Source organism: Nematolebias whitei, chromosome 7 (assembly GCF_014905685.2).
Source record: "Nematolebias whitei isolate Nwh7 chromosome 7, NemWhi1, whole genome shotgun sequence".
Taxonomy (NCBI): domain Eukaryota; kingdom Metazoa; phylum Chordata; class Actinopteri; order Cyprinodontiformes; family Rivulidae; genus Nematolebias; species Nematolebias whitei.
Window position 1 is genome coordinate 9429503 of NC_056504.1, and position 24417 is coordinate 9453919.

The following is a 24417-nucleotide window of genomic DNA, read 5'->3' on the forward strand; positions in this document are numbered from 1 at the left end:
TCCCTTTCCCTGCGGGCAGGTTTTAGTCCTCGGATCAAGTCTTTCAGAACGACGGACCAGACGGGTCAATAAGCAGCTCCCTGCAGGAGAATGTTCGTGTGTGTTCTGGTATGAGCTTATGCTTGTAACAAGTGTGTGAGGACATCCATCCACAGAAGGTCCCTACTTGAAGTTGGCGTAGTCGGAAAAGGCGTCGATGTATTCCTGGACCACTTTGTAGCAGAACTCGTACTGCTCCTGAGGAGGAGGTGGAAGAAACAGAACATGAAAGACATGGTTAGACTCATAAATCCCTAATCAAGAAAATCAATGTAATTCCACTTTAACTGGATATTTGACACTTTATCTGTGCTGCTGATTTCTTACCCATAAGCTGTTGTATTCATACCCATCTGCTCACTACAGACTCATGTTCAGGCTGCTCTTTAATATGCTGTATTATTTTACATTATTACTTTTTAGCATATATCTTTAGATCCTTAGTTTCTTTTTTATATATTTTTGCTATTTTTGGGTGTAACTGGGACCTTGAGTGCACAACTTTCTACTACATCATGTACCACATGTGATGCGAATGACAAAGAACCTTGAATAAATGTGTAAATATGTACAAATACAATAAAAGCAAGTTGTCTTAGAGCTTGTTTTAAACTCAGCAGGTACAAAGATCTTCAGTGTTCCACTCTGCCTGCTGAACACAAGTATTTCAAGTAAACCGAGTACGATGGATCGTTATCGTTTGCCAAAAATAATTACAGTAGTTCCTCGGTACTTTGCTGTTTGACTTTCAGGTACTCATTTTTTTGTGGGTTTTCAACGTAAGATTGTACAGGACACACGAGTGGCTGATGGATGGACAGTGACCAACCAGAGCGTTGTGCTCTCCTGGATGCTGATTGGTTCAGTAACAGCAGCATCAGTCTGTCTGCTCTCTTTCGCTGTGCTCTTTTAGAGAGGTTAGAACATTGTTAAGAACATTGCAAGCGTGTGGGAAGGGTTTATAAAGTCTTAAAATATATATAAGTACTAAAATAAATAGAACGTCCCTACTTCGCAAATTTTCACCTATCGCGGGGGCGTCTGGAACATGACCCCAGCGATAAGTGAGGGACTGCTGTAATTTCCTTCTGCAGCTCTGATCTAACACACACACGTTAAACGAAGTTATGTCAGAGTTAATTAATTAACAGATTAACAAATATGGCAAGTTTGTTTCACTCTAAGGTAGCAATCTAAACAAACTGAAGTTAGAGGTAATCAAAAAAAAAATAAATAAATAAATAAATAAAAAGTCCCGGTAATAGAAGAATTACTGCCAAGTATTTCAGAATAAAACTCTCATCAGGAGAGCTGGCTCAGTTCTGGGAGTGGACCTGCAGTCTCTGACAGAGGTGTCTGAGCAGAGGATGCTGAGGAACCTGCTCCACATCCTGAACAACACATCACACCCCCCGCACGACACCCTGGACTCTCACCGCAGCACCTTCAGTCGTAGACTGAGACACCGAGGTGCTGCACAGAACACACAGGAAGTCCTTCCTCCCTGTGGCTATCAGACTTTTCAACTCCTCCCCCTTTCTGCACATAGGACAATAAAATTTATCATGCACTACAATAAACTCTTTAATGTTTCTATCTGCACCTGACCTGTTTTAGAAATTAATTGTTGGTATTTTTATATTCTCTGTTATTTTAATATTTCTCTTTATTTTTTATATCTCGTATGATTCCTTGTGTACGTTCCTTTGTACTGAAACTCTGGCACAAAAATTTCCTGCAGCATCAATAAAGTTCTATCTTAACTTACTAAACTTTAAATTGAATCTGATGTCTTTAAAGTTATTAAATGTACAAAAAAAAGGAGAAAAATGGTTTTGGTTTGTCCTCATTGTGTCAAACTTGGCTCTCTACAAGCTGAATCAACTACTGGATTTATCTGAGAACATTTCTCAACTCAGACCTTTCAAAGACAAATTAAACATTTTCTTGGTTTAAAATTCCCAGTTTTTAGTTAAATTGAGAAATACCCTTAGATGAGAAGCGAAACGTCTGAAAGAATCAAGAAGGCATCTAGCTGCCTTTAATTTAACTACCATATTTTTAGGACTATAAGTTGCACTTAAAATCCTTTCATTTTCTCAAAAAGCAACAGTGAGCCTCATAATCCGGTGCGCCTTATGTATGAATTCTGGTTGTGCTTACTGACCTCGAACCGATTTTATGTGGTTACCGTGAATGAGCTGAATAAAGTTTGACTTATCTGACGGTTTTGTTTCGCTTAAAGTGCCTTATGTATGAAAACGGACCCGTTCATTGATATTGCGCCTTATAGTCTGAAAAATATGGCACTTTGTTCTGGAAGACTGAAAACAAATACCAGTAAAATAACTCTAATGATAAAAAGATGAGCACTGTGGTTCTGCGTTTGTGCACTTTGACCACAAATCCTCTGGATGTCACGTCAGCTTCACCAAGTTTATTTTAATTTGTTCTCACAACACATTTTACAAATAAAAACAACAGCACATTGTTCGACCACTAAAAACAGTTTTTTAAGACGAAACCCCAACCTGCATTAATATTACTACAAACTCAGCATCTTACCAGTGTCTGCACCATGTGGGGTCTCTGTAGTCTGAGGCTCTTGACAGTCTGGAAGACATCCAGGATGCCTTCAGCCTTCACTCGCTCCAGAACCGTGCTCAGTGCACAGAACGTCCCCGTCCGTCCAGCACCAGCACTGGCAGAAAGCATGGACACAGAACATTGACACACGTTACATATTTCATCCTAACCTTGAACATGGTGGTCCTCTAAAGTTTCTTAAGCAAGATAAAAGTGAAAAGAAAGCAGCTGTGTTTGTTCAGTGGGTCCACCTGCAGTGCACAGTGATGGGGTGGTTGCCGGATTGTTGCTGTTGTTTCTGCACCGCAGCAATGATGTTGATCATGCCTTTACCGTCTGTAGGGATGCCCACCTCTGGCCAGCCATGGAAATGAAACTGACGCACGGCTCGAGCCTTGTTCTCCTGGACAGCAGAGTGAAAGAACATTTAGTTATTGGGTAAAATAATAACTGATGGTATTTATTTGATCTGTTAAACTATGAGGAGTCTGTATGTCAAGGAGCTGCTCAGCCCCATTAAACCAGGACATTCTGGAAGGACATCCATCTGATGAGCATGCAGAAGGCTTTTTGAGGCCTGAAAGCTTTTTTTTATGTGAAAGAAGCTTGTGGTTCTACTTCCTCACCCTGGTGTTGGTGACCAGGAGGTCCCTCACTGTGTAACTCTCGTTCTCCTCCTCCCTTTTAAGCTCAATGGAAATGTCTCCATAGCTCACAACCCTTTCACTGGGCCAGTACTGAGCACACTTCTCCTAAAACACACACACGAGAGGAACAGGCAGCTATTATCAAAGTCACTTTATTGTCAAAAACTGAAATATGTACAGGACATACACAGGATTGAAATTACATTACTCTCAGACCCCGGTGCAACAATAACCATTTAACATTAAAACATTTAATAAACATAACCATAAAATGAAATAATAAAAGCATGATACTGTCTTAAATTGTACTATAGCGGTATAATTTTTTTTTTAAGTATAACTATAAAAATAAAATGAAATGTAGTGAGTGGCAAAGCAGCATATGAAGTGACACACAGTCACACAGTGTATGTATGTATGTATGTATGTGGAGTACACAGTGTATGTATGAAGTCCTTGATATTGGTGTAGGTAAAGTGACATATGCAATAAGGCTAGTACAAAATATATATATATAATCAGCGGTAGTGTAATATAAACAAACAATATCATCTTCACCTTTAGACAAAAACAAAACAAAATATGTGACATTTACACATTTTAATTGTAATTTTAAATCTTTATATTCAATTAAATACTCTCAAACATCATAAATTAGAAACTTCTGTAAGTTAACTTTCACACACATTTACTGAGATTGTTACAATACTGTCTGTTTCAGCCAATGATTGATATCTAGTCATGTTTGTATCTGCACACACACACACCTGGCCTCTCTCCTCCAGCTCAGTGAGCATGACTATGGAGCAGCTTCTCCACTCCCAGATCATCCTCCAAAAGTCCTCTATGGTGTGTAGCAGGGGCCCCTGACTCACGATGTAAGCATCTTTCTGCCTGTAGCCCTGTGGACACACAGAGAACAGGAAGTGATAGACGGAAAAGGCTGAGTGACGCAAATTAAACAAAGATGGAGAGACTAGCCAGCTCAAAACCACTTATTGATAGCTTGCATCATTTAAACAAGATGGTCTTCGATAAGACGAGACCTTTTGTCTTTTTAAAACACTCACATCAATGAAAGAGGCGTTGACATAGTCTGTGTTTTCCTCCCCTCGTTTGACTGGAATGATGACTCTGTTGAACTCGTCTGTTAGAAAAATAAAATAAAAAAGCCCTAAATGATAGAAGCTCTGACACAAGAATGTGAGACTTCATGGTCTTCTTTACCACTTTTAGGCAAAACTGCATGAAATGCAACAGAAAACATGCATGATGAACTAAACCGCTCACATGGAATGATCTGCAGCACTCTGTTCTTCTTCATGTTGACAGCCAGGTTGCCTGTTCTCATCTTGTCATTCTGAATCTTGATTGACGTGAGTTTCTTAAGATCAGCAGATCACAACTTTGTTTATTTGATGCCGAAGAACAACAGTCAAAAGTTTGAAAATAGGATTAAAGCGCGCGTGCAGACCTTGAACTCGGCCTCCAGCCCGCTGCAGCCAGCGCCAGGTGCAGGGGCGTACAGCTTAGCTAAGTGGGACTCCAACGAGGACACCTCCAGCTCCGTGTCCCCGTACAAGTAGTGCTCTAACAATGCCTGGAAGATGAAAACGTACTGCATCTGTGGGGAGAAAACATGAATCACTCTACAATACATCCACACACGCTTGATGAGTCAGACACAAGTGCCTCTGCAGCGTTTGTTAACATTTTTATACTTTCAGTCTGGACTCACATCAGTCTGCACCATCTGACAGCGCTGGGCTCTTATCCGGGTCACGAAGCCGTAAACATCCACCTTCTTCTCAGCGTTCATCATGTCTAGCATGGCATCAATCACTATGAAGGTACCCGTCCTTCCCACACCCGCACTGACACACACACACGCGCACACACGCACACACACAGACATGTGAGTTGCAGAAAACACATAAAAATAAAGCTGGAAACTGAAAGTCCCTCACTTACCTGCAGTGAACAACAATGGGTCCAGCGTACTGAGAGTTGTAGTTTTTAACTTTCTTGAGGAATTTGAGCATGCCGATGGGGGTGAAGGGCACCCCGAAGTCTGGCCAGCTGGTGAAGTGGAACTGAGTGACCAGTCTCTGAGGCTTCTTCCCAGAAACATCGCCCACCTTTGAAACAGACAATCAAAAATGTAATAAGTTCCCAGCGAGTCATGAAAACAAAACTCCCAGACGTTTCCCTGAGTAAATCCTGAAATTCCAGGAGAATTTCACCCCAAACACTCAGAACTTAGCGTCGTAGGTGGCAGGCAGAGCCACATTCAGAGATGACAGGAAGTACGCTGTAGCCTACAGTACGTGCATACAGCAATCATTCCTATTAATTCATTCTACTGCATGATATCAGAACAACGCCACCACATCCATTCAGTAAGGAACAGGGCCGGCCGATCTGGCATCCTGGGCATGATTTTAGATGGTGCTGCAGGCATAATATTTTTAATCTCAATGCTAATTTACATAAACTCACACAAGAAACTACCGGTATGTTGCTTCAGAAACCAGGTAAAAGTTAACAATATAATGAATTTAAAACAAAATTACAAAAGCCTACATCTTACCAATCCACATTTGCTGACGGCAAAGAGGGACACCTGTTAGTATTATTGAACACCTGCTGAGTGAAGCAGTCCTAATGGGGTACAGGGGCGTGCCCCATGGTTTTTATTTTTTTTATAATCTACTCAAAACGATGCATTCTCCAGCCATTTGAAATGCATTTTACTCAATTCTACAGACTCTTCTTAAGATTAATAAAACAAGATCAAATGAGTATGAAGGTTGAACACTGACTCACAGCTAGCATTTCAGCTGAACGTTCTCTGAAATCATACTTGAAAAGAGCATCAGCATTGTTTGTTGTTACACACCGAGCACCATGGGTTTGTTCCGACTGCATCATTTTTATCACAATATACCTCCTGTACCATATAACTTTTATGTAAACTTAACCTTTACAAAGCAGGCTGTTCTGACAAATATACCAGGTAGGTAACACAGAAACTTAACCTTTACAAAGCAGGCTGTTCTGACAAATATACCAGGTAGGTAACACAGAACAGGTTGCCTTCATAAACCAGAGTAACCAGTATTTACATACTACCGGTAAATCAACTATACCTAGACAATATAGTACAATATACTTGAGTACAACACAAGTGTTTATGTCCTCACTGAAATAAGCTTGACAAACTTATGCGACTAGTTCTACTACTAAATAAACTACCACTATGTCCTATAGTGAAGTCCTCTTATATTCCACAGTGCACGTGGACACACCCAGACAGTGATGTGCACAGGAGCAGGTACAGTCTAGGTTAGGGTGCTAGCTAAGCAAAGTATTAAAGTTATTAACAGTAGTTGTATTTGATATTCAATTCAATTCAATTCAAAAATACTTTATTAATCCCAAAGGGAAATTATTTGTTGTTATAACTTGTTATCCTCATTTCATTAAGAGATGTTCTAGATGCTGATGGCTGTAGGCAGGAAGGATCTCTTGTAAAGGTCCATCCCACAGTGGATCCTAAGAAACTGGCAGCACATGCCGTCCGATCCGTCCACCCAGACTCGGCTGGCCTCTCGGTTCCCCCAGGCTGAAGGACCGCCCTAATGACGGGCCGAACTCCTCCCAGAGCGATGGCCACGCCTCCCAGCAGTCTGCCGAGCTCCTCGTCGCTGCGGACAGCCAACTGTAGGTGCCGAGGGACGACATGCTTTGCTATGCAGCTTTAATAGTTTTTATCATATTAGGACCTGTAAGTTTTAATATGAGAAAGTTACTTTTATTCCTTCTCCATTTGTGGAGCCCCCTGGATGGACGGAGCCCCTGGCATCAGCCTATTCTGTCTATGCCAGAAAGATCCTCTTTGAATCACCAGATCAGAGTTCATGTTCTCCGAGTTTTCCCAGATTTTTTTTATGTCTTTCTCAAATTCTCTGAGTTTTACCTGTCAAGAAAAAGTGAAAGTAATTTTCCAGGTTTTCCGTGATTTCCAGAGTTGCTGGGATCCATGAACAAAACGCACCAAGTTCCCTACATTAAAGTCATTTACAGACTACAGATAGAGAACGTTACGAATTGGCTTTTATGTATGTGAATGTTCCTGTAAAGTGCCCTGAGACAACTTTGTTGTGATTTGGCGCTATATAAATAAACTGAATAGACTTTATACTTTAATCAATTAATAAAAAAAAGACATTCAGGCAGGAGAGTAGAGGTTGAAGATGGAGCAGATTTATTTTTTGCTCACTTTGCTTTGGCAACACGTCACCTCCATGAGGTACAGAAAGCCTTAAACTTATACTCAAAATAAACTTTGCACAAGTGAGTTAACCATTTCTGTACCCTGCAGCAGCTCCAGGATGTTACCTGCTGGATGCAGAACTTGCGAACAGTGTAGTCCACCAGAACCACCGTGTCGTCTACAGACACGCGGATGTTGCCGTACGTCCAACAGCCCTGGTCCGGCCAGTACTGTGCACACTTACACTGAAAAACAGTGACGTCAGACTGAACACACACGCCTAAAGCAGGGCACACAAGTTAAGAACAACTGCAGTGGTGAACAAGTAAAAATTACATTAAAATGGTGATAAAATACTGGAGAACTAAAATATGTTGAGATATATAGATTTTATCATTCCTGCCTGTTTTCATAAAGATTTTTTTTTAGTTTTCATAGCACCTGTTAACTGTGTATCAGCTCAAGTTGTATATAGTTAATAGATCTCAGTATTTTAATGCACACATCATCTACCTCCTTTCTCTCCTTCAGGTTGGTCACCATGACGATGGTGGCTGTAGTCTGCTCCCAAATCATCCGCCAAAAGTCGTTTACCGTTTCCTCCTTTGGCCCTGAAAGATCAGGACAGAAACAACAATTAAGACAATTAATCATCCAAAGTTTGAAGTTACAGTTTGTTATTTAATCAATGCAGACTCTCACCTTGTGCTGCTATAAACTTATTCTTCTCCTGGTAGCCCTGCAGTCAAAAAAAAAAAAGAGGAAACCAAAACTGGGAATTAGGGTGACAAATTCACAACGAGTCCATTGTATTTAGAGGAGGGAGGTTCTGTATGGAGAGAGGATATAGCGCAGATACATTTATAAAAGAAGCATTGATGAAATCAGAGTCGGGGACTCCCTCTAGAGACAAGAGATGAACCCTGGAATGATCATCTGAAAGAGACAGAAACAAAACTTACGGATGAGTAAAAACACAGCAAACAAACAAAAAGGTCACAGTGAAGATAAAACAATTTTTCCCATGTGGTGCTCTATAGTTTTTCCAGACTTGGAAATTAATTTTGAATGGGCCAATCAGAACTGCTCCGTTAAAGTGTGAGTCTTCAATGGTTTCTTACATGGCAGGATGTTGACATATCTGTTTTTTTCTTTATTTTCTTCCTTTGAAGCAGCATCGCATGACGCCTGGATGGGGCAGACTGGCAGAGCCTAAATCAGGGAGCGAACAAAAACACACACATTTAAAATCATAAAATAAAACATGCACGACAACGTCCTGAATGATGGTACGCATGACTTCCTGCAGGCTCTCCGTCAGCTGTGTCAACACTAATGACAGCATTTGTATTTCACCAAGAGCGTGCTGCTGCAACAAGAACATGATCCTACAAACACAAGACGACACCCAGACATGTCTGAGAACCCTTACTGCAGCGGGATAAACATTTCTCTCTTCGTTAACTTTCATCATAAGTAAATTCAAGGTAGTGTTTGCATTTAATGAACATAATTTTATCTATTTCAAAGAACATCGTTAGATCAAACTTCACTTAGAAATGAGCTTTGTGCAAATCTGTGATACTTCTGGATGGATTTTATTTCCTTCAACATACAGTGCACATAGTTGCACACAGACTATTCTTCAGGAGAAAAATCTGTATTTTGTCACGGTAACAAATAAGAAGCTTCAACACCAGTTGTATTTGTTTTTAGTGTGTGCTGTGAAATAGTTAAAAAAAGAAAACGAAATCACTATTTAAATAACAAAAACTCAATTGAAATGCAGAAGCAACAACAAAAAGTATCTCAGTAAGTGGTAGAAACCTGTTTTGCAACAATAATCATTTCTCAGATTCCCACATAGATTCTGAGCAGCATCGAGTCAAACTGGACCAGTGTGACGTAGCAATGCTGCTCTTCTTGTTCCGTTTTTCAAACTGGACCAGTGTGACGTAGCAATGCTGCTCTTCTTGTTCCGTTTTGAATTTGTTGCTGTGCTTTGAATCGTTGTTCTTAAATATTTTAATTTTGGACAAGTTTCAGCTGTAAAACTGAAGGATATAAAAAGGAGCTTGTTAACAATTCAGGGTTTGACATGTGGCTGAATCATAAGCCCAAATAATTAGTCCTCCACCCCCGTGCTTGACAGCTGGTATGTGTGGTTTGTGCCGACGTGTTGTGGGTTACGACCAAACATCTCCACTTTGACATCTGTCCACGTTCTTACAGACCAGACATCCGAAAGTGTTCAAATCTTTGAAAATCTAACCTGTGTTGTGTTTTTAGGCAGAAAATGCTTTCTTCAGACAAACCTTCAGTACACGACGCACCCAGTCGGTCCATTTCTAACCTTACAGTTGTTACTGGAAGCTTTTTGAGGCCAGTGAAGTCTGAGATGCAGATGTAAGAAAAGTAATATAGAAATGACACTTTGTCTTGATAACAGTCAGGAACAGTGGTGTCTAACATAAAATGATGCTCAGTTCAGTCAGTTCTTTAACAATACTGTCATTTCTACCCAAGCAGTAAAAGTATCCAGTACTTCAATTATTTCTCACATCGTTTATGCATTTTGACTTATGCTTTGATGAATAAAATTAAGAACATAATGTTGTTCATCTGGATTTTTATGTACCTATTTTTACAACTACAGTGCTGACATTGTGATGACATTATTATTATTATTATTATTAACTTAGTATGGACCAAGCTACTTCTTTTTTCTTAGTAATAAGTAAAACTTTAAATAAATAAAGTATGTTCTGTTTACCATCATTTTGTGTGTAAGCATCAGTGATCAGCGTGTTATCAGTGGATGTTAGTTCGAGTGTGTCGTACGTTAAACTCCTCTCTGAAGAGCTTGTTGTCATCGGCCATGCGACGGTTCATTTCTTCCTCCAGCTTGTCCACGGGAATGGGTGGGTACTTCCTGTTTGTGCTGGGCGAGCGGGCCAATAGCGGCACGCTCTGGAGTTCTGTGCCAGGAACCAGGAAGGGAGGCGGCAAAAGAGAGGTGCGGAGGGGGGCACAGGAAGAGACAGACAGGTGGAGATAAGGAGGTGAGTAGGAAAGAAAGAGGAACCGTCTCAGCATGAAACTTCAACATTTGCTCAGTTCCTAAAATGCCCAGGAGAGGGCGCTGTCAGTCAGCAATGCAACATCTGGGGCCAACTGTGGCTCTGATGATTAGGTAATGGCAGCAAACAAAAGTCTGCTGCAAACATCCACACAGTGAAATGTTACCAGTTGACGAGGACGGATCAAGTGAGTATTTTCATAAAAAACTAAGTGGAACAAGTTTAATCAAGCTGCCGTTACTATTGTTCAGCATTCAGTGTGATCTGCTCACAAAGCGTACATAACGACAAACAGCACAGTCAGGGTGTTTCACCTGTATCATCTGATCTGCCGTTGGCCAACCTGAAGGAGTTGGAATGACTTCCTGCTTGTTTGTACTTCTTAAATCTGCCAAAGATTAAAGCACATGCTGATAGAAAGAAAACCACGAGCGCTCTGCTTTTGTCTCACAGCGGTGTGCCAATCAGTCATTGCCATGGTAACAGCAGCACCTACAGCCCTGAAGGTCTCTGCAGTGTGAAGATCAAACATGTTTTACCCACCTGAGCATGTACAGGATGATGATGATGAAGATGATGACCAGCAGGGAGGACAGGGCCACCATCACAGCAATGATTGGCATTTCATCGTCTGCATCATAGACGGAGAGAAAAAAGATTTAAATAAAAAAAAAAAACTCATAAGAAGTTCAAGAGTGGCGACAGAGATTTATCATAGTGCATCAGTTTCAACTAAATGAACATGTGCAACTATTTGACGTGGTTTTGGGGAAAAAAGCCTTTAAAACTTTATTTTAAGGGTAAAGTCACCAGATCTGTTTGGATGTTTTGTGAGGCAGAAGAGTCATTTCCAAGATATCAGCAATATAACTTGTTATAGATCACTCCTTTTTTCATTCAACCTTTATTTATAGAGGTTAGTAGGCCCGTCGCGATAAACAATCAATCGCACGATAAATTAAAATTATCGACCTCATTTTCATTTATCGACTTTATCGTTTCTTCGTGTCTCTTTCTTTCTACTGAAGACACCGGATGACAAAAAGTTCAACTCTGGTGCTCTTCACTGACCCCTCGTGGATCGTTAAAAGCCGCTAAGCTGAGAAGCTAAGCTAACAGGCCGATCTCGGGAAAAAACCTCCGTCTTGTCGAAACTCCAAAATTCACAGTTGAAACCCTTGTCTTGGTCTAAAAAAGTTTTTCTCTACAAAAAGACGCTGAGAACTTGTTTACTGATTCTTTATTAAAAGCGTTGTGTGAAAAATGCTATGCTAGAGAGCTCAAACCACATCGAGCAACCGCCATTATGAGAACCAAAAAGAGCCAGCCCATGTCACGTCAAGAGGCCTCCCTCCCATTTTCCTTAAAGAGACACGCTGCTCGCTCCCTTACTGTCCATCCTTCGGTTCGAACTGTCTTATAATGCCATCCGGTGGTCAAAAAAATGTACTACACGCAAAATAAATGAATAATATCTTCTTAAATTTGACAATAATTACAAATTACTGTCAAACTTCAAACAATGTTATAGTTTATCACAATAATTTCTGAGACAATTTATCGCCCAGCAAAATTTGTTATCATGACAGGCCTAGAGGTTAGTCTCACTGAGTCATGAGGACACTTGAACAACCATAAACAACAAAAAAAGTTTATTGCTGACCAGACTGATGCGCAAACTGCAAGTGACAACAACAACAACAAAAAGGTGTTGGTATCAATCCAAATACACGTTGCTTTACTTTTGGAATCAAACACAATGTTTCATATTTCAAGTTTCAGATTAGTCTGAATCTTTCTGATCCATCATATATCTATGTTAATATCTCAACAGGGTTAAAACAAAAGACCCCCCCCCCCCCACACACACACACACATGCTTTTTCTCAGAGGAAGCAAATGAATCACATTTTAACTTAAGACGGTCAACTTCCTCCTCTGTAACTAGATATCCAAGATGGCAGCAGGCAGAAAGAGTTAATATGAAACATGAAAGTGTTCAGTATTTGCTCTGACTTTTTGTTAAATTATTAAAAGTTTAAACATCGAAGGCTTTCCGAATGTTAAAAGCTTGAACGATATCGTGTCTGCCGTTGTCCACCTGGGCTCACCGTCACACATTACACAGGTTTGCTACAATTTTTACCCAGACGCAGGTTAGAATGGCTCATCGATTTGTATACATTTCCATCATGTGCACGATTTTAAGGACAACTCTGCAGTTTTCCTGGTGACCTTTTACCCCACAGCTGGAACAAAAGGTTGATTTACAAAAATTAATTCTTCATGCGTTATGCATGATGTTTGTTTGGTAAGACAGACCAGGACGCGGTGAAGCAACTGGTTTTTTCTTGCAGCCTTCACGTGGTGGTGACAAAAGGACGAGATTCAGCCGTTCCATCAATTCATTTCAAGAGAGTTCCCCACATTACAGAAGTATGCTGCAAAGAATGCATCATTTGACTTCATGTTCTCTATACTCTTTCTGCAAGATGGAATCTGGAACAGTGCCCAGCTGTGTTGCATTTTCACGCACTTTTCCCAGGACTTTCAGCGTTCTCACTGGGACAATAGGTACATTGAACAGAGCATGAGCACAAAAGGCTGAGAGTGTCATGTGGAACTGACACAGCCTTGATGGACCTAATGCCATTTACTCCAGGCTCAAGGATGTCCAGAAGGGAGACAATGGAGCAAATACCTATAAATGAAAATTCATCACTTTATATAACGGGAACAATATCGGTGCCACACAGGTCTTATTCTGAGTTAACCTACAATGTCTGATGCTTATTTGAACTGCAACAGCAACGTTACACACATTTAAGTGTCATGGCAGCAAAAACGTTATATTTGTACAACCACACCTGCTGTTGTTACTCTCTTTAGTAAAGTCCTTTTTGATTTTGACATTTCTCCAGATTCGTATGATGAATGATTAACGTCAAAGAGAAACGTGGAAGAGTCGTGATTCACATGCAAGTGTTTTTACAAGCTGGTGATAAAAAGTACTGAGCACTACTTTCTTTAGGTTTTCACTGAAGCCCTTTTTGATGCTAATTAGCACCTGCCACCACAAGAGGCAGATGATTGTGTACATACCTCTGTCCACGTGTCTGTTAGCTAAATAAATCAAGAACCACTCAATGAATTTTAATGGAACGCTTAGAAAATACAGTAATTACTGCATGCGCATCTTCAACTGATTAACTTTTAGAGTCATCCTGAGTCAAGATGCTCACCACAGCTGAACCTAAGAGCAAAAATAGCTACAACTCAGTCAGTTTTACAGGTACTGAACAAAAATCTGGTATGGGGTATGGTAGTGGAGTGTGCTGAGGATGACAAAAAAAATAAAAATAAAACCTGTGGCATGCAAGACAGAAGGCGATACACATTCATTTAAGGAATACTAGTTTAATCATGAGTTTCAAATCTAAAAAAGTTAAGTCTTAGGGATGCACGATATTATCGGCATGGTATCAGTATCGGCAGATATTAGCGTTACAGTTCAATATCGGACATCGGCCATTTCATTAAAATAACTCGCCGATATAAAAGGCGCTGTTTTTTTTCTCCCTTGTCCTGTCCGCCATTGTGACACTTAGAATTATTGACCGAGTGTCAAAGTGATGCCCAACAGATTTACTTTCACAAGCAGAGCATTATGGTTAGCCTTAATACTCCACTTGATATAAAAATTAAGTTTTATTAGAATTTGCTTTGGGCTTGTTTCAGATGTAATGGACATGGGGATGAAAAAGAAGATAAAGCAGAAAAGTGAGAGAAAAGTTAAAAGGTAAAGAAGGAGATAGGAATAGAGGAGAGAGAGATAAAGAGAACACAAATCAACATCATTGAAGTCTGCCTCTAGACCTGTGGAAAAAAAAAAAAACAAGACAAAACCGAGAAACCACAACAACAAACAACATATATAATGATACTTATAACATCATTAGAAAGTATTTTATACAGTACATGGTAATACAAGATATATTTAGTGGCCACCACAACCCAACTGAGTGTGTATCTGATAAACACCTGAATCTGAACACCTGTGTGAGCATGATGTCACTATAAGGTTTCTCCATAAAAATGTTCAATAGTGGATGTGGGGGCCCACAGACCCGTCCCCACAGGACACGATGGTAACACAGGGAAGACCGGAGCCACAGACACACAGAGGTCCCCAAGCCCGGAACTCCAGGAGTCCCCCAACTGGGACACCTGCACCCCCCAGAGAGAGAAGCAAAGGGAAGCCCCGGGCGATCCCCAGCAACCACAATGCAGAAACCTCAGGAGGCTGCAGCGACGAGTCCACAGGCCCCGCCGGCAACCCGCCCCTCCAGAGTGGATCCGGCCATGGACACCAAGCCCCGAGTCCTGAGGTCATACCACCCCCCAACAGAGGCCCGAAAGAGCCAGGGCACCCAGGCCCCGACAGGCAGCCACCAGGGCGGGCCCACACACACCCCACCACCCAGCCCCAGCTGCTGAGAGCTGCCAATGCACCGGCGGCAGGGGGGGGGGGGCCCCCCCCCGGGGGGGGCAAAAACGCGCCAAGGGGGGGGGGGGGGGGGGGCAGGCAAAATTGATCCAAGAGAGGGGACCACCTAAAACCCAACCTGGAACATAAACAGGCACAGAGAGACGGCCCAACATAGCCTCTGTCGGGCGGTCCATGTGCCTCACCCATCCGACAGCAACCCCAGGCCGGGGGCCAGAGTAGCAGGGCACAACAGCCGAGGAAGGCTGGCCCAGCGCACCAATGCATCCCTAAAGCCCCACACCACAGGCCCGGAGAGGCCCCGGCACGCCACCCATGCACCCCCCCCCCCCACACACACACACACAGCACCCCCACCGCGAATGTCACATCAGGCCGACGAGCCAGCACCCAGTCAAAGTGAAGCCACGCCCCCGACCACCGCCTTGCACCACCAACGACCACACATGCACAACCACAGCCGACCCCCCGCCAGAACCCGGCAGCCACCCCAGCCAATGGGCCGGCCATTGCAACCAGGAACCCTGATCAAAAGATTTAAACAACCCAGGGGAAACCGGAGCACCGGCCCCACCCCCAATCGACCCCCATTTCCGACATCATTGAGAAGCTAATAGCTGATAGCACGACTTGTTGGGTGAGTTTTACCACAGATATTTGGACGTCGTGTTAGCCCCGTTAGCATTAGTCTTAGTGAACAATGGATAGACAAAAACTTTGAACTTAAAAAGTCTGTCCTTCATGCACAGGAGTGCAGAGGATCCCACACTGCAGCTAGGAACCTGGAACAAGCCTCCACAAGTGAGACAGCATTGCAGGTGACTAATGCTAATAAATAACATTTAACACTTTTCATTTAATATAAGTCAAAGTGCTATGCATATCATATGGCTGTTACTGAATATATGTCACCAGCTCTTACTGCTGTTGCACATTTTTTGTAGCAAATAAGCCTAAATAAGAAAAGTATGTTCTGACAAAGGAACACATATAAAATATCAATATTGGCCAAAAAATCCAATATCGTGCATCCCTATTAAGTCAGGTCCTCTGGACGGGTTCAAAAACCAAACAATTATAAAAATGTTTCGTCTTTCATCCAAAAGACTTCTTCAGTCTGAGGTGCTGTATTCAGCTCAGTCTCTTAAATAGCACCTTCTCAGAGTGGATCAACCAGTTTGCTGCTGACAACCAAAACCAGCTGATCACATGCTCAAGAAGGACCATCAGCCTAACAATGGATCATTAGCACACTGATGGCTGTTTACTGTTCACAGAGGGCTGAGTGATACTAGCAATCACAGCATTGTAAGAGGGGGACAGTTGAACCCGGAGGCCTCCACCCCTGTTTAATGATGGACGATTTCTTTTCACAAAGATGGCCTCCTTTACTCTTCTCTCAAACCATCGTTCCTCTCTGTCCAAGATGTGAACATCTTCATCCCTGAAAGAGTGACCGCTGGCCTGGAGATGAGTGTAGACCGCAGAGTCCTGGCCTGATGATGTTGATCTTCTGTGCTGGGCCATCCTTTTGGCCAGTGGCTGTTTAGTTTCCCCGATGTAAGACTGATCACAGCCCTCCTGACACTGAACAGCATACACAACATTGCTCTGTTTGTGCCGGGGGACTGGATCTTTGGGATGAACCAGTCTTTGCCGTAATGTATTTTGGGGTTTAAAAGCCACTGGGACGTTATGTTTAGAAAATACTGTAAACGTCTCAGTTTCTCTGATACTCCCTCAACATACGGAATGACCACTGGTCTGGGTCTGGGTTCCTCCTTTTCACCTGATGGCTGACTGGAGTCCTGTTTGGGTTTCTTCTCTGCTTTCAGGAAGGCCCAGTTAGGATATCCACATTGCTCTAGAGCCTGTCTTGTGTGGGATTTCTCCTTCTGCCTGGCTCCTGAGTTAGTGGGGATGCTGTCTGCTCTGTGGTACAGAGTCCTGATGATTCCTAGCTTGTGCTCCAAAGGGTGATGGGAGTCAAACTGCAAATACTGGTCTGTGTAGGTGGGTTTGTGGTACACCTCAGTTTGCAAATGTCCTCTATCAGAGACTGAGACCTCACAGTCCAAGAAAGCCAACAATAGTTTTGAATGTCAACAACAAACTGGTTGATCCTCTATGAGAAGGTGCTATTTATAAGATTGAGCTGAATACAGCACCTCAGACTGAAGAAGTCTTTTGGATGAAAGACGAAACGTTTCTACAATATTTTTGTTTTTTGAACCCGTCCTGAGGACCTGACTTAACTTTTTTAGATTTTTCTACCTGGATTATTGAGCATGCATCACGACATGAGTTTCAAAGTTTTTATGCGTAAATATTACACTTAATAGAGTGGAGGAGTCACCTATTCAGGTGGCGCTTGGAATCTTGTGGCTGACAAGTCAAAAGCAGGTGTGACACGAAAAGATATTCCCAGAACCTACAACGGTGTCTAAAAGCACAAAAATGTTCAACAATCTAAATTATTAAAGATGGACTCCTGACCAGAGAGCTCTCCTGCTCTGCTCCATTAGTGCCTTGCACACATGAAGAACACACTTACCGAGTTTCCAAAAACTTTCAGGCTCGTCTAATCTTTCAGTAAAAAACATCTGAAGTAGATTCTCACTCACAAATACATCTCAAACATCTGAAGACAAGCAGAACACTTTGGATAAAAGCATGAAAAGTCTCTGAAAAGATAACCGGAATCTCAACGCAGTTTCTAGAGCAAGAAATAATCCATTAAGCCCCGCCCCCCCAGCTTTAATCACAGTTGTGTTCCTAATGAAAATTGAATATAACAACTTGGATAAGATTAAAATGATTATATTTAAGTTTTAAGTCCAATAGACCTAAAAAGCAACATTCAACCAGAAACGGTGCAGTTTGTCAGAGATGTAGCTGAAACCAGAATCCTGCTTTAAATACTTTTGCCAGAATGAATCAACAATAAAGTGGACATGAGGATGTTAACCATAACATAATGCTACAAGCATCCATCCATTATCTTTACCCGCTTCTTCCTTTTCGGGTCACGGGGGTCACTAGTGCCCATATCCAACAATCACTGTGCAAAAGGCGGGGTACACCACGGACAGGTCTCCAGTCCATCACAGGGACACAAAGACAAACGAGACAAGCAACCATCCACTCTCTCACTCACACCTAGGGACAATTTAGAGTTACCAATCAGCCTAACATGCATGTTTTTAGTCTGTTGGAGGAAACTGGAGTACCCTGAGAAAACCCACACATGCACGGAGAGAACATGCAAACTCCACCCAGAATGGCCCCCAGCCAGGATTTGATCCGGCGACCTTCTTGCTAAGAGGCGACAGCTCTACCAACTGAGCCACCGTGCTGCCCTGCATTATCTCTCCATCAATAAATAAGATGGCAATAACCGTGAATAAGCAGTTTTTAAATAAATAAAAAGTAAATCCTTTGATCAGAATTCAACTTATCGTTACCGTGACAGATTTTTTTTACTCTGTAAACCTCAAAAACAATCTGGTGATAGCAGTGACCCACTATGATTAAAGGTACTTAAATGATTATATATTTGGCATGAGTAATTTTTTTCTGAATGACCACTCACCATCTGGCTTGTTGTTTGAAGTGACCTGTTTTGTGGTGGTTTCCACAGGTATGTAGGAGTCAGTCACTGGAGTTTCAACGTCTGAAGCCACGGTTGTGGCGTTTCCTCTTGTTGGGGTGGCAGGAGGGGGAGTTTTGACAACTGATGGTGGTTCGGCGGCATCAGCAGGAGCTGTAGTGAGTGGCATTCCAGCAGTAGTGGAATCAGAGGTTTTGGTGCTCTCAGTACCACCTGGGCTTGTGGTGGTTTCTGTTGTTACTGTCGTCACTGTGGGGGCAGGCGTCGTGACAATGGCAGTGTCTGGAGGGGGTGGAGCAGGAGTTAATTCAAGTTGATGTGCGACTGGAGGCTTTGTGGGTTTGGTGGACACATTTGAAGGACCTCGTAGAAAAGAAGACAAGACTTGGTGAGACGTTGATGTATAGAATCTCAGAATATGACGGTACTACAGTTGTTGGAGCATACTTGCGGTGGATGGATCTTGGGCTGAGGCCCCGAGGGCCACACCAAGCAGCAGGAGCAGGGGACACACACCCATCCTGCCCTGCAGAAAAGACACAAATAGACACCAAGAGATATCTTAAAACTGAACTGAGTCAGTATTAACATTTATTTATCCATTTTACCAAAGCCCAAGAGAATAATCGAGTATCTACTGTATGATGTTTAAAACTGTAATTTGAATAATTGTAGTTTTTATTCATGAAATGTTTACCTGAAGAAGCAAAGGTGACATCAATCACTCATTCGCACGGTGTGTTCCTGCAAACCAACAGAACAAGACAGAAATTTAGTAAAACTCAGAGACTCTTCATGAACTTTAGCTTTTTACAAAAATCTGAAACGTGTATGAAAATGAACACCACAGGTAGGAGTGCAGTTATGCAGCAAAGCAAAACAGGTAGATTTATCCTTTATTTTAAACAGCTTGTTACCAAAAAAAAAACCAAGTTTAATGCCCTTAAAATGATCAATTTAAACTCTGCTGTAATAAACAGTGTAAATCACAGTCAGACTTGTGTATGTGCGACTAATATTTGTGTGTTACCTAACCATTAATCTCCTAACCCTGAGCAAGCACGGCCAAAACAGAATCAGTGTCACGCTTGAATTCCTGTTATAACAGAGAACCTATTCAACCATTCAACACTAATACAAGGATGAGCTGTTAGAGGACAAAAGACTTGAGCAGATCCTGGCGGAAGCCGGGTTATCGGTCTGGCAAACTGTCAGTTTGTATTTTAATCCCAGAGGCTAACTGCACTATGATAATCCCTGGATCTAATCCCACGGTCTTGACCCTGGAATAATTCTCCATGTTCGTCTTTGCTTACAGTGATACTTCAACACTGGACTGAGCCAAACACAGACTGATGCTTACATCACAGATTACTGCATCAGTGGGCAGAGGATGAACTGGGTGTTAAAAGTTCTAATCCTGCCAGCTGTCAATCTGCAGCCGTGTTGAACTGGGCTCATTCATGGTGCTACTTACACTTTGGTTTTAGTGCAGGACAGATAGGCTTCGACTGCAGCGGGCAATTGGAACAGATGAGCAAGTTATGAGGTCAATGAGAGTGCTATTAACAAATCCAATTGTTGCTCTCACTTTATCCATCGCCCACCCACTGACAACTGCCTGCTACCAAAAAACTGTTCAAAATGAAAAGCATCATAAGTAACAAGCAAGTTAAATTACATAAACAAAATATGTACTTTATCGTTACTGGAATAAACAAACAGAAAAGGGTGGATTGTTCTTTTGAGCTCGAGGGTGAGGTTCTGTCTCAAGTGGAGGAGTTCAAGTATCTCGGGGTTTTGTTCACAAGTGAGGGAAGAATGGAGCGTGAGATTGACAGACGAATTGGTGCAGCGTCTGCAGTATTGCGGACTCTGTGTCGGTCCGCTGTGGTGAAGAGGGAGCTGAGGTGTAAGGTAAAGCTCTCTGTTTACTGGTCGGTCTACATTCCTACCCTCACCTATGGTCACTAGGCCTGTCACGATAACAAATTTGTCTGGGCAATTAATTGTCTCAGAAATTATTGCGATAAACGATAATATTGTTTGAAATTTGACAATGATTAGTAATTATTGTCAAATTTAAGAAGAAATATTTTTTGACCACTGGATGGCAGTACAAGAATGTTTGAACCAAGGATGGATAGTGAGGGAGAGAGCAATGTGTCGCTAAGAAAAATGGGAGGGAGGCCCCTTGACGTGACGTGGGCTGTCTCTTGTTCCTGTTTTTCAGTTCTCAAAATGCCGGACGCTCTGTGTGGTTTGAGCTCTTTAGCATAGCATTTTTCACACAAAGTTTTTAATAAAAAATCTGTAAACAAGTTCTCGACTTTTTTTTTTTTTTGCAAAGAAAAACGACTTTTTACACGAAGGGTTTCACGGGTTTCAACCGTGAATTTTGGAGCTTCGACAAGACGGAATTTTCTTCCCGGGGGTCAGTCTGTTAGCTTAGCTCGTAGCTTAGCTTCTTAGCTTAGCTGCTTTTAACGATCCAAAAACACGATTTTGGACAGTTACAACATATTTTAAAGAGAAAGGGAGGTACCAGTGAAGAGCACCGGAGTTGATCCTTTTGTCATCCAGTGTCTTCAGTAGAAAGAGAGACATGAAAAAACGATAAAGCTGAAAAATTAAAATGAGGTAGATTATTTTATCATGTAATTAATTGATTTATTGTTTATGGCGACAGGCCTAATGGTCACGATCTCTGGGTAGTGACTGAAAGAATGAGATGGCAGATACAAGCAGTGGAAATGAGTTTCCTCCGCAGGGTAGCTGGACTCTCCCTTAGAGATAGGGGGAGAAGTTCAGTTATCTGGGAGAGACTCAGAGTAGAACTGCTGCTCCTCCACATCCAGAGGAGCCAGTTGAGGGGGTTCGGGCATCTGGTAAGTATGCTCCCTAGGCACCTCACTAGGGAGGTGCTTCGACTGGGAGGAGGTTGTCCTGGGAACACCTTGGGAGTCCTCCCAGAAGAGCTGGAAGAGGCGGCTGTGGAAAGAGATGTCTGGGCCTCCTGCTCAAACTGCTGCCCCCACGACCCGACTTCGGAAAAAGCGGAAGATGGATGGATGGAATAAACAACACTATTCCTAAGTATTTTTTTAAGTTTCAAAAAATTTTAAACTCTGAAATTTATAACCAGTAACTTTCTTATGTATCAACACTAGAAATGGGCAGCTGTTTTCTAATATCCAACATCTGGTCAATAATTTGAAACCTGGCAGCTGGTAGTGACAGGTCAGGTTTTCAGAGTTTGTCTTTCTAGTTGGGATGCTTTTGTTGACACACCTACCCACCTCCCTAATGAAAAAGAGAGAGGGAGGGAAACAACAACAACTCAAGAGTGACCAACCATTTGTTTTAGTTATCGTAGTTTATTTTAAAGGATTATAAAGTGGAAACTGGTCACGGGTGAGCTTAACTTTACTTCCCCTCATGCCGACCCATTGGACCGTTAAAAATGAAGGAATATAAAGACCCCCCCCTAAAACAACTGTCACTTTAAACAACACTTTTACAAAGTAAGCTTTATCAATCTCAGGTTGGCACAGTTTGTTTTTTCCACAAAACACAAGAAATTAAATTAAAAACAAAGTCGAGTTGTATTATTTGTTGATGAAATTGAAACAAAAAAACCCCCCCAGCATTTGTCTAAAAAGTATGCCGCATGCCTAGATAGTATTTGTTCTATTGGAGATATATTTGATGGTGTCTAATTTAACGACGCATAACAACAGATTTAATAGGGGAAAACTCAATGAAGAGAACCCCATAACAAAAATATTAAATTCTATGTATCTAAGAATTTTTTTCTTCATAAAATATACAGAACTACCGTAGTCTTGGAGAATGTGCATAAAAAAAGGACTCAACATTTACCAACAGCCTTGTTTTAAACACTTTAATGTTAATAAATATGGTGTATGAATGTTAGTGAATAATTTATTGTCATCTGTAATTTTTGATATGTTTTTTTCTCTGACTTGTCTATAGCCTTATCTAACCTTTGATACATATAACTCACATCTGAAATGACAACCTGTATCATCCTGCTTCCTGTTAAATTGTACTGTTAGTTTAAAAGCGACGTGATGAGCAAAGCTTACTGATTAATAATAATGTCATGGCCAAGCTTTTCCCCCCAGTAGCCTTAATGAAGCATGACTCATTGTTTTTCAGGGTGCTATGCAACGACACAGGAGGATGTGACACTGTGTTGGTGTAAAAGACAGAAGCCAGGCCTGCCGCTAACCTTCACTTCACAGATGCAGCTTCAACCCAAGAGGTTTTTATCTAGAAGCCATGTAGCACCAAGAGTACAACTCCCCTGAAATACACCTTAATGTGTTTGGGGCTGTTGAGAAGTTGCCCTCTTTCAGTGTGCCTGAGTGTAAATGCAGGGATGTTTTTTTTTTTATTCCGCAGACATATATACTGGTTGAGGACATCATTAATTTAAGAGGTACTGGGTAAGTGCTTCTATTTGTGCCGCTCTTTGATTCTTTGCAGACCCTGAATTCATGTAATTCACACTCAAGAAGGATGCAGGAAACAACATAAGCAACTTCCAGTTTCTGTCCATGATGCCGACACATTGTTCAGTTTTAAGACTGGGATTAAGACTTTCCTTTTTTGATAAATCCTATAATTAAAGTTGCTTGTTATATTGCCATAGGCTTAGACTACTAGAGGACAAATTGACCTAATTTCCTTAAATTAATTATTAAAATTGAATAGTTTTCATTTGATACTATTTCTATCTTAACATATGATTCTTGACCTGCCATTGTGTATCTGTTCCTCTCAAACCCAGCCGGTCGAAGCAGATGGCCGCTTGTCCTGATCCTGGTTCTGCTAAAGGTTTCTTCCTCATGAAGAAGTTGTTCCTTTCCACTGTCGCCTTCATGCGCGCTCAAGATGAGAGTTCTGTGATGGAGTTAAATTCAAAGCAGTCTGCTCCTCAGATAAAAAAAGTTAAATTATTTTTATATGTGAATGTTTCTGTTCAGTGCCATGAGACGACTTCTGCTGTATAAATAAACTGAATTGAATTTTGTTTAAGTAGAACTGTAACTACATGAGTTTATCAAATACATCGTTTCATGGCAGCCACACTGATACGGCTGTCAGAAATGTTGTTGTGTCTGCATTCTTTTTTATTTTTACTACAACCAGACAATAACTTGACAATGAATGGCTCGACTAGGTAATTGTCAAACCAGTACAGGTCTTTTGGACCAGTTGGTACATTTTCAGCATTATTACTTTACTGTTGATGTTTGTTTAAGCTGAGTGAGAATTAAACTGAACTATTCTAAGAAAGTGTGTGGACTCAGGCACATAGTAAAATCTTACATCTGTAGAGGTTGCTTGCCTCTTGTTTTCTTTAGTTTTTAAATTTTATGACCACCTCTGTCCAGTGAGCTTGAACAGTAGCTCACAATGTCAGGATCGAGGCCACGCTTTGGGAATAAGTCTTTAGATTGTTTACAGGAATCAACCAAAATTAACTTTTTACTTTTAATGCCATATTTTTGCCATTCCAATAATCAGTTGTCATAAAAGCAGGTGATCATGTAATTAATCTGTGTATATTTGTTAGTATATTAGCAAAACATCTCACTAACTCATGAACAAATGTTAATGAAGGTTTCAGAAAATAATCATTG

The 24417-nt window shown here is 41.5% G+C and overlaps 1 protein-coding gene across 1 annotated transcript in view; it reads right to left on the reverse strand.

The window, feature by feature from the left end:
- Positions 1-24417, reverse strand: part of ptpra (protein tyrosine phosphatase receptor type A) — a 37747-nt gene continuing 13330 nt past the window's right edge. The window contains exons 2-22 of the mRNA XM_037678614.1: positions 19443-19489; positions 19193-19271; positions 18728-19108; positions 11172-11259; positions 10943-11016; positions 10390-10526; positions 8670-8760; positions 8408-8484; positions 8251-8287; positions 8062-8159; positions 7674-7793; positions 5244-5410; positions 5011-5146; positions 4747-4896; positions 4563-4656; positions 4343-4419; positions 4040-4174; positions 3252-3377; positions 2877-3028; positions 2605-2740; positions 1-237 (exon numbers count right to left, since the gene is read on the reverse strand). Of these exons, the coding sequence (XP_037534542.1) occupies positions 163-237; positions 2605-2740; positions 2877-3028; positions 3252-3377; positions 4040-4174; positions 4343-4419; positions 4563-4656; positions 4747-4896; positions 5011-5146; positions 5244-5410; positions 7674-7793; positions 8062-8159; positions 8251-8287; positions 8408-8484; positions 8670-8760; positions 10390-10526; positions 10943-11016; positions 11172-11259; positions 18728-19108; positions 19193-19271; positions 19443-19463 (2451 nt within the window). The 5' untranslated portion in view covers positions 19464-19489 and the 3' untranslated portion in view covers positions 1-162. The remainder of the gene's footprint in view (positions 238-2604; positions 2741-2876; positions 3029-3251; positions 3378-4039; positions 4175-4342; positions 4420-4562; positions 4657-4746; positions 4897-5010; positions 5147-5243; positions 5411-7673; positions 7794-8061; positions 8160-8250; positions 8288-8407; positions 8485-8669; positions 8761-10389; positions 10527-10942; positions 11017-11171; positions 11260-18727; positions 19109-19192; positions 19272-19442; positions 19490-24417) is intronic.